The following is a 10,255-nucleotide window of genomic DNA, read 5'->3' on the forward strand; positions in this document are numbered from 1 at the left end:
TGCATATGACATTTAATAATTCCAAACTTATTTTAAATAAAAAAATTACAACTATTTTATGTGTCATTTTGTTAATATAGTAATGAAAAAGAAAAATTAATAATTTTGATGTTCACAAGATATTTATAGTAGTGAAATATTAATACTACTTTTTAGTAATATTTTCATTTTAAAAGTACTATCCCATTATTAAAGTACTGCATTTAAAGATCTTTCAAAGTGAATTGTCAATAGTAATTTAGAGTAAGTTATAAATGGACTATGATGTCTTTCAAAAAAAAAAAATGGACTATGATGTTTAAATTCTGTGATATCCATTATTTTCCTCAAAGTTCACCTGATCGTAACTATGATTAAACAGATAAGTAAATAAGGGACGTAAGAAGCAAGATTTGCATTAAGAATTCCCGCAGTTTCTTTTGTCTATGTTTATTTTCTTAACAAGAAACCACCAGAAAAACCAAGACTCAAAATCCCATTTTCTAACAGCTCCAAACCATTTTCAAATTTCATGACATGCAATTTTCATTTCTCTTCTTCATTCCAACTAGTCTTAGTGTTAGCAAAATTACCATATTTTATGGCTACAAATATATAGATCATTAATTACATGCACATCATACTCATATACTTGGAACGAAACTTGCTTTCTAATATACACAAACAACGAATATATTTGAAGTATGGTCTAAAAGTTCCATGCAAGTTCATCCATACAATTGAGATCATGAGAGATGAATTCAGAGGTAAGTACACTCTCCAAAAACCCAAGATCAAAGTTAGAACTCTCAAAAGAAACACTGGTTTCAAGATTTCCCTTGTTAGCTTCTCTCACATCACTTCCCTTATCATCAAAAGTTTTGCCCTTCTCTTGCTGCACCTGCAGTACTTGTGCTCCTTCTTCCAGTGTTTGAGCACTGAAATCATGAACATTAAGTCTTGAAACCCAATTCACATTGTTGTCATCGTTACACAATTCAACTGCTGAGGGGTTCATGTATGTAGGTGAACAAATGTTGGTGGCGTTTTCCATTAATAGTTCATAAGGCAAATGTTGGAGGGGTTCTCCATCATCTGAAAGAATAGTTGATAATGTTTGAAATTCTGAGGAAACAATGCTAGAGGGGGTTTGAACAATGTTTGGTGGAGGTTTAGGTAATGTAGAAAAGGTTTGACAAGTAGTTTCAAAGGGTGCATTTGGTATGTGTGAACTCATAATGAAAATGGAATTGGAATTTTGATGGATATTATTGGAGATGGTACATGCTGAGCTTCTCCTATGAGAAGACAGGAGAGTGTGGGTTTGTGGATCTAAGCCTTGTGAAATGAGCTTCTTTTTTATGCATGAGTTCCAGAAATTCTTGACCTCATTGTCTGTTCTTCCTGGTAGGTGCTTGGCTATTTGTGCCCATCTGCAGTAGACCAATAACACATGGCATTGATGAATATATGCATGTCCTTGCACTGAATTATATACACATCCTCTCATGTATATGATAATTAAATCATGTCCAGCACGTGTATTATCTCTTTTCTCATAAACATTAATCATGTCATATATAAAAGTTTTTTAATGTCTATCAAGAGAGAGATGGACACAAAATTTGAATTCTTGTGTTAAAACTGAATATGAGAGGATGAAGGAAAATTAGATGGTCGAAGATCTTCTTGAGAGTTGATTATATTAAGGTCATGGTTATGTATTATATGGATATCAAAAGGGGTATATTCATCTTTATCAGTGGTTTCTTGGTTGTCTGGCAAATCTTGTAAGGACAAATAATACTTTTTTTATTACTTTTAGTAAAAAGATTTTATTAACTAGTATTTTTAGGACATTAATTAAAAAATTAAAAAAAATATTTACTGTACAAATAATAAGAAAACATAAACATTATTGTGAGTAACATAATTTTATGTATCTCAATAAAAAAAATTATTTTAATAAATAACATGAACATTAGTTAACATTTATCTTAGTAAAATTATTGAAGGATCCTATTCTTCTTTTACTACTCTTTCTGTCTCATTTTCTGTGCTAGTAATATATATTCTTTACCTGTTTCCAAGAATTCTATGGATGTCAATTATGATCTGCTCTTCTTCAGCAGTGAAGGAACCCCTCTTCAGATCTGGCCGCAGATAATTAATCCATCTCAACCTGCAACTCTTCCCACATCTTTGCAAGCCTGCACATTAAAAAACCACATCATCTTTTATTTGTTCTATCACACAAGAAATTATTAATATATGATCAGGAACTATTATATAATCATGATTTCAATCAATCTTTTTACATCACGCATATGTGTGTGTCTCTCAGCTAATAAGAAAGGAACTAATAAGACTTTAATATGTGTCATGTGAACATTGATTGAAATAATATGTAGTAATACGAGACAAATGTATGCCTGCAAATTTTGGCACTGAACTCCAACTTTTATGTCCATGTGTGTTGATATATCTAAGAAGTTTCTCATCTTCTTCAGGAGACCATAACCCTCTTTTGATCTTCTGCTTGCTGCAGCAACGGTGGCCCATCTCTAAGTTATGTGCAAACACTCCTCTCTTGAGAGAATATTGAGCTAGCAATTGAGGTTTTTTTTGCAACACTTCATTTATAAATGAAGACCATGGTGGTGGTGATATAATTCATGTGGGTCCCTATACCCCTATGGAATCAAAATTGTGACTCATTATAGAAATGTATTGGTGGGGTCAAGGAGTGAGAGGGAAGGTTAATTGCTAGAGTGTCAGACAAGTGCAAGGATCGATGGATCCTTTCTATCATTTTATCCAAACGGCAACAAATGTGCACTAAGACTTTTGGTAAAACTGTGATGAGGTAATGAGCGTACTTTACCCATTTTCATAATTTTGTTTAGGCGTTTAATCAAACATATGGGATCCCATAAAATTACAATAGGAGAAAAAGGGCTTGTCTCACTCGTATTGGAAACTCTTGTATGGTATACATGAACAAGGGTAGATTGAGGGAAACATCACTTTTTCTTTTTCTTTTTTTTTATTTTCTCTTTTGATTGTTTGAAAAATCTTAAAAAGTGAAAGAATAGTAAAAAAAAATTGTGAGACCCGCACCCAATTAAAATCTGTGTTTTTAAAAAAAGAAGAAAGGTGAAAAATAATGGACAAAGATAAAAAAAAAATAATGGATATGATAATAAATAATTTGATGTGATAAATAATGAGATGAAAATAAGATGCAAAATAAAGTAAATATACACTTATTTATATGATTATTTGCAAAAAATGAAAAAGTAAATAAGCAGGATTCATACAAATTTTTACAGAAAATTTCCATTTTAATTTGAATAGTACTAATATTTTACTTTTTGAGTTTGTCTAACTTATACCTCAAGCGAAAATGGGATAAAATATATTATTTATAATATACTTTTAATTAATAGATAAAAAATTTATCGATCATATATTTAACAATATAAAATAATTATACATTTTCAAACAATAAAAAATCAAAGTATAATTTTTAAGATAATAATTATTATTAAAATTAATAAATTTATTATATAAAAAATTATAATTAAATAATGATATAAATATATTTATATTCTCATTACATAACTTATTTTCTCTTTTAACACAAGGTTGTATACGTATATATGTTATAAAGTAGCTTATTCCTAACAAGATTTTTGCCTTTTTGTCTACGTACATGTCATTCCTTTGCCAGCTACTTAACTTTTGTTTATCCCATAAATAGTCAAACGTGACATGCTTATTTAAGAAACCGACAATGAATAAATTAAAATAAAGGAAAAAGAAACGACCCCATTGGTTTAGAGAAGCAAATCACGTTTAGAGAAATGAGCTGGACTTGAATCTTCAGGTTCACTCATGAATTAATGTTGTCCCTCTCTAAGGTCAAATTGAGTGTCTTTGTAGCCATGACACTGACGAGTGCTGATTGAAATTCTCTCTCGACTTTCGTAGGCTGAGGCCCATTACCATTGATTGCACCCCGACAATTAACATAAAATGAATTTGCAAACAGAAATGTTGAGTCACAAATACGGAAACAAGTGTACTTGAACAACAGGGAAACACATGATAATAAGTAATCTAATTTATGTATACTCTGAATTGCACGTTAGGCTTTGGGAAAATTATGGTGTCATGGTAAATCCATTTCGGTGGGTCTTTCAAATCTTCAACAAAGTTAGTATGATCTTTGAAAATAATTTTATGCCATTTTGTTTTTTTGTTTTTGTCAGAATTGACTGATTGAGGGATAGTTATCCGTGTTGGAATCTAAGGGAATAAATAAATTTGGTAATTCATAAACTATTCAGACCTAAATGAGTAGTCAAATACTTGATTAAGTTCATTTGTTTTAACGAACAAAACAAGTTAAAACTTAATTTTAGGGTTAATGATAAAACACACATACATATGCTTAATGATAAAAAAAAAGCTGGTAATTTTATGTGAGAAAAAATGTATACTTGATGAATAGTATTTTTTAAAAATATCTGTACATATTGTATGTTTTGAAATATTTTTAATTTTTTAATTGTTCTTACTTTTATCTTATATATTTTAACATAAAATCTACTGGAGTTCAAATATGAAAATAAAATCTTACATTGGATAAAAATGAACATGTTAAACAATATGTAAATGAGAAGAATTCACAAATTTAATGTCTTAAGGTTTTGAGTTAAATGTAATATAAGTTCACTTGTATGATTTATTTATGATTCATTAATTCATATCTCTCACATGGAAGAGACTTATATACTGGGGTTTTAGTATAAAAATGAAATTATACATTGGGTGAAGAAATAAATTAAACATTACCCAAAAACTTAGATGAGGTGTCAAAATTATTTATATAATTTTCTTGTGACCTATTAAAAAAGACACTAATCAAGCTATAATTAATGGGTTAAAAACGTTAAGTTCAATTTTTCTACTAATTTTAAAATAAGCCAAATTTAAGCTTTAAATTTAATTTATTTAAATAAATAACTTAGATTTAAGTAAATTCTTTTATCACAAATTAAGCTTAAACTTCAAATGCTACTCTACTCATTCACACTCACTAGAATTATCCATTCATGAGCAAACATTTCATAGCTTACTTCAAAAGTCCTAGTCGAATGCCTTTAAGACAAGTGTCTTTGTTAAAGTTACACTGTTTAGTAAGAGTGAGAAAAGGAGAGGTAATTAAATAGACTATATACATATTTCATGTCTCTTTTTTCTTAAAGAGTGAAACTCATAGGTAAGGATTCAAGTCCGAATGATGGTGGGATTATTTTTGTGACACTTTTCAATTATACATATATATTCCTCATCATTAGCATTGACATGTTGTTAACCTGATCACATAATGTAACTATGCTATGAAATAAGAATAACTCGTGAGCTTATAAGATAATAGTTGTGTTTTTCATAGGCACTTTATAAGATAATTTGATAAAAAAAAACTCATTATAAAACGAAGCATTTGATCATATTTAGAAGAAAATCAACATGTCACATAGGCATAACTCAAGTGATTAGTTGGATTGAAATTTAAATACATGTAATATGTATTCAGCTTCCAATTAATATAATGATTCTACAAATAGAAGGAGGCCAGGAGATCAAGATATCAAAATGAGAAAAAAGATACGGTAGTGAGGGATCGAGGTTGAGGTCCCCTATCTAAACCTGCTTCATTACAATCCCTTTGTTTAATGCATTAAGCAAAGCCAGTTTCCTTAATCTCCGTTAGAATTACAAATTAATATCAATGGCCAGTGGAATCAGATGGACGAGAAGAAGAGTTTGTGAGTGAAATAATTTCAAAGAGAGCAGAAGTATAGAGTTTTTACTTAAACAACATAAAGTTTGACATGAGAAAAATGTGCCGTTATCAGTGTTAGGGATCAAATTATTCCCGTGCCATCATGGGGGTGGACAAGAGGAATTCTAATGATAGTTTTGAGAAATGGATCTCACGGTTGAAATTGTCCGCATATATATGGTCCTCATAACTTTCTCCACATCATCATTGCCATATTTAAGACACTGTGAATCCAAAAGAAAGAAACATTCGTACTTTTTAAAGTATATTTCTTGTCTTCTATAATCGTTATGATCATATACTTTTTTATCCAATGATGACATGTTTACAACACACATTAAGTTTGTGAGAAAGATTTAAGTTCAATCTCTACAAAATATACTTTAGAATGGATAAAGAATTTTAAATATAATTCAATGAATCAAAGATTATTTTCATAATCAGTTCAAAGCATTGAAGTTTGTGGAAATACTTTGGAATCTCACCGAGAAGCCAAAGGCTCTAATTACAATAGATACAAAAAAAAAAATTGAGTTACCCTGAAACTTTCTTCCCAACCCATTAATTCAATTGCCTATGAGAGTTCTTTGTTTATTATATATTAGAAAAAAAATAGAGTAAATAATCTATTTTCTTTATGAAGTGTTGGGTGTTATTACCTTATTCCCTTGAAACTATATACTCCTTTCATTTCTATTTATGAGATATAATTCACTAAATTATATTTATTAAGAAAATTAGTTAATTTAGATATTATTAGTAATAAATTTATCTTTAACTGTAATATTTTTCCAAATTTGCCCTTAACATTAATGGGAGCCTATTATCTTCTCTAATCTTCATAGGAGAGAGAAAGTGAAAATTCAAAGTAGCATTTAATTATAGATTAAAATAAATAAAAATATTTTAATCAAAAAATAATTAATGTCTAAGAGAGATGAAATGAATTCTTATAATAAAGGATAAAATAATTATTGACCATGTCTTATAAATAAAGATGAAGGAAGTATATTAAAATAAGTCTCAAGAATTATATATGTGTGTGTTCAAAGAATAAAAATGATAATAAATTGTTAACGGATCTATGGTTGTACGACTCTGAGAAATTATAACACCTATAAAATTAAGTTGTATCCCAAAAACTTTCTCGCATCTAATTAAATATTATTTATAAAAATATATATCCTGGAAAGCTAAAAGAAAGAAATGAAAATGAGAGAAAAAAAAACTATCAAAATAGTGTTACAAATATTTAAGATAATAATAATTTTATTATGTACATACCAATTATTACATGTGAATATATAGATATTTAAATTGGAGACACGTACTTTTTTTACATCTTTTAAGTGTGAAACTAATCATTGCTCATGCTATTGTAACAAACTCTTAATTAAGGTGGAGGATCCTCAATCACTTGGAGAAGTCAAGCCTATTTCTCTAGATAAGTGTATGAATAAGATTGTTGCTAAAGTCTTGGCAAATATATTGAAAAAAGTTCTCGGGGAGGTCATTCATAGTAGGCAAAGTGCCTTATCTTGAGTGGGAGGAATCTTCTTCAAAGTATGTTGGTAGCAAATGAGATGGTGGATGAAAAAAAAAAAAGAAGAAAGAAGTGTCTAATTTTCAAAGTTGGGGGGGGGGGGGGGGGGGGAGGGGTTGAGCTCGGTTTTGTGTTAATTAGTTTTGGTCAATTGGAGCCCTACAAAAGAATTTAGTTTACAAGAAGGACTTAAACAGGGAGATCCACTTGTTTGCTTTCTTTTTGCTATTGTGGCAAAGGGCCTTTTAGGGAAGTTGTGGCTAAAATGATGTTGAAGGTTTTATTGTGGGCAAAACCAAAGTAGACGTGAATCTACTACAATATGTCGATGAAACTATCCTTTTGGGGGAAGTATCTATAACAAATGTTTTGGTAATTAAGGGTATTTGGTGTAACATCCCAATTTTTCATGTGTATGATAAACAAAGTTATTGCTTTGTTGTGTGATTGAATAGTGTTTTTTTACTATTAAAATGATAGAAAATGAGATATTATCATAGGATATCATAGCATGGTTAAGCTCTTAAGTTTTTAAGCTAAAGTCTAGAAAGAATAAGGATAATTTAGAGAAAATTCGCTAGTCAAATAGTGGTCAACTCATTAATGACCTGAATGTTAATAATTGGATCTTGGTCTAGAAATAGAAATTAGAAGCATGAAAAAAGAAAATTAGTAATTAATATAAGTAAGGTTAGTAATTAATCCAATGGACCATGCTCTAAGATTCTTCTATAAGTTCATTTAGACTCCAAAACTCACCAAAGTTGCTCATTCTTCCTCTTTTTCACAAGTTGGTCAAGAGGGAAGGAGACATCATTTTCACTCTTCTTCTAAGATTTTCCAAGTGTTCTTTAGCCCTTCTTTCATCAAGCTTAGATAAATGACCTCCATTTTCAACTCTAAGCTTGATTTTCACTTTATTTTTTTTGTTCTATCCTTACTTGTAGTTTCAAATATTATTTTTGTACTCTTGAAGGTTGGAAACTAAAATCTAAACTCCCTCATTCTTCCTTCTAAATTTAGTGGATACTACAAGAGGTAAGGGGGGTCTCTCCAACTCTTGAACCCTAAGCTTGTTGTTAAACTTCCTTGAACATGTTATTTTGAAATTTGTGTTTGTTTCCTTGTTTTGAATCTGTGTGCTGAACTATTTTCCTTGAGTTTTTTTATGCCAAAAAATGAGTTCTTTGAGTGTTAAAATATAGGATTAGCCTTAATTTTTTCTAAAATCAAATTTTTCTAGCAAATATTATGAATAAAACTAGTTTTAGAACATCTTACCGTATAAAATTTGTCAAAAAAATAATCTAACAATGAGAGTTGTATGGACTGGTTTTATTAAAGTTTTGACCTTAAAAATGAGTTTATTAGGTGTTAAAATGTAAGGTAGCATATAAGATTTGGGAAAAATCAATTCCCGAAGCACTGAGAGCACTAAGAGTAAGTTAGAAGCGAAACTTTAAAAAACTGAGTGCAAAGTGATTTTAGATATATAATAGACATATTAACATTGAAAACCATGCATCTGGATAAATTTACCTTAGAATTATTTATTTTTGGAATTGTTGATTTAATTTTTATATGATTATTGAGATAAACTACAAACTCTAATGACTAATGCATGCTCTGAAATTCTGATGATTTTTCTGCTGATACATTTTCTAAAAGGCCTGTATATTATAATTATTGTTGTTGTTGTTGAATGATAAGACCAGAAAAATATGAACATCGACAATTATATCTATGGCATGCAAATTTATATATATATATATATATATATATATATATATATATATATATATATATATATATATTGTCATTTTAACTTTACGTGTTGTGGTTTAGGTCCGAGGATGTCTGACCCTCAACAAATTGTTTGCCATAATTTTTGGATGGTTGTATTTCAATCATTATGTTGTCTGCAAATAAACATGTTCTTTTTATTACTTGAGAGATTTAGGATGATTTTATGATGGTAGTACGTTTATTTGATCCTCGCCTCGAATTCTTGTTGTGTGAATGTTTGATTATGTTTGTTGTATGCGGCATGAGGCTACACACCCATTGTGGTAGAAAGATGCAAGGAGATTGAAGGAAGGGTAAGGAATAATTAGCTTTGTCCCATCTATGAGATGGTGTGTTTATGGTTTGATTTCATCTATGAGATGTTGAGGTATGTGATTATGGTCCATTTGTGAGAAGGCGAGGTATGTGGTTATGTTCCATCTATGTGATGATGAGGTTTATGTTGAAAAATTGATGATTTACAGGGTAAACTAGGGTATAGTATGCATAGAGGTTTGAAGAACATAAAGAAATTAGCGAGTGATGACTACCCGACATTTAGTGAACTCATTTGACGCGAAGAATTCACATGCCTCACTTTGCTACTCCAGATGGGATCTAAGACTATACTTTGTAAAGTTGGGAGCTTAAGGATCGGTATACATTATACCCATACATGGCGATCACTCCTAACTGTCATTCATGTGGTTGTGTAAGACCACCAATACTTAGGAGGCTTGGTAGCATTGTTGGGCCCTGTTATGTGTCGAGTGTGACAACCAGTTGTGTCTAGTGTGATTATCACACTAGTAGAAAGAATAGATATAATATTGTTACGTTAACATAAGTTTTTTTGAGAATCGATGTTAACAAAAGTGTGGTAGCATATCCGTAAATAAATCGATGTTAACATGAATTCGTTAATATTGATTTTAGAAAAATCGACTTTAATGCGAGTTAGTTAATATCGATTTTACAAAAACTGATGTTAATTAATTCATGTTAACATCGATTTCTTCAAAAATTGATGTTAACCAACTTGCGTTAATGTTGGTTTTCCCAAAATCGATGTTAACGAACTCATGTTAACATCG

General features: G+C 29.9%; 1 protein-coding gene across 1 annotated transcript; it reads right to left on the minus strand.

The window, feature by feature from the left end:
* Positions 1-631: 631 nt before the first annotated feature.
* On the minus strand, positions 632-2,601 carry LOC114424542 (transcription factor MYB26-like). Its single transcript, XM_028391399.1, has 3 exons — positions 2,412-2,601; positions 2,060-2,189; positions 632-1,412 (listed from the first exon to the last, which is right to left on the minus strand). Exons 1-3 carry the CDS (start codon positions 2,539-2,541, stop codon positions 689-691), a joined length of 984 nt encoding a protein of 327 aa, XP_028247200.1. The 5' UTR covers positions 2,542-2,601; the 3' UTR covers positions 632-688.
* Between the last annotated feature and the right edge of the window lie 7,654 nt (positions 2,602-10,255).

This window comes from Glycine soja, chromosome 8 (assembly GCF_004193775.1).
Source record: "Glycine soja cultivar W05 chromosome 8, ASM419377v2, whole genome shotgun sequence".
Taxonomy (NCBI): Eukaryota; Viridiplantae; Streptophyta; class Magnoliopsida; order Fabales; family Fabaceae; genus Glycine; species Glycine soja.

Coding starts and splice junctions, on each gene's coding strand:
- LOC114424542 (XM_028391399.1), bottom strand. CDS start 2,541: ATGGGCCACCGTTGCTGCAGCAAGCAGAAGATCAAAAGAGGGTTATGG. Junction 2,190..2,411: donor TTCAGTGCCAAAATTTGCAG/GCATACATTTGT, acceptor TTTAATGTGCAG/GCTTGCAAAGATGTGGGAAG. Junction 1,413..2,059: donor CATAGAATTCTTGGAAACAG/GTAAAGAATATA, acceptor GGTCTACTGCAG/ATGGGCACAAATAGCCAAGC.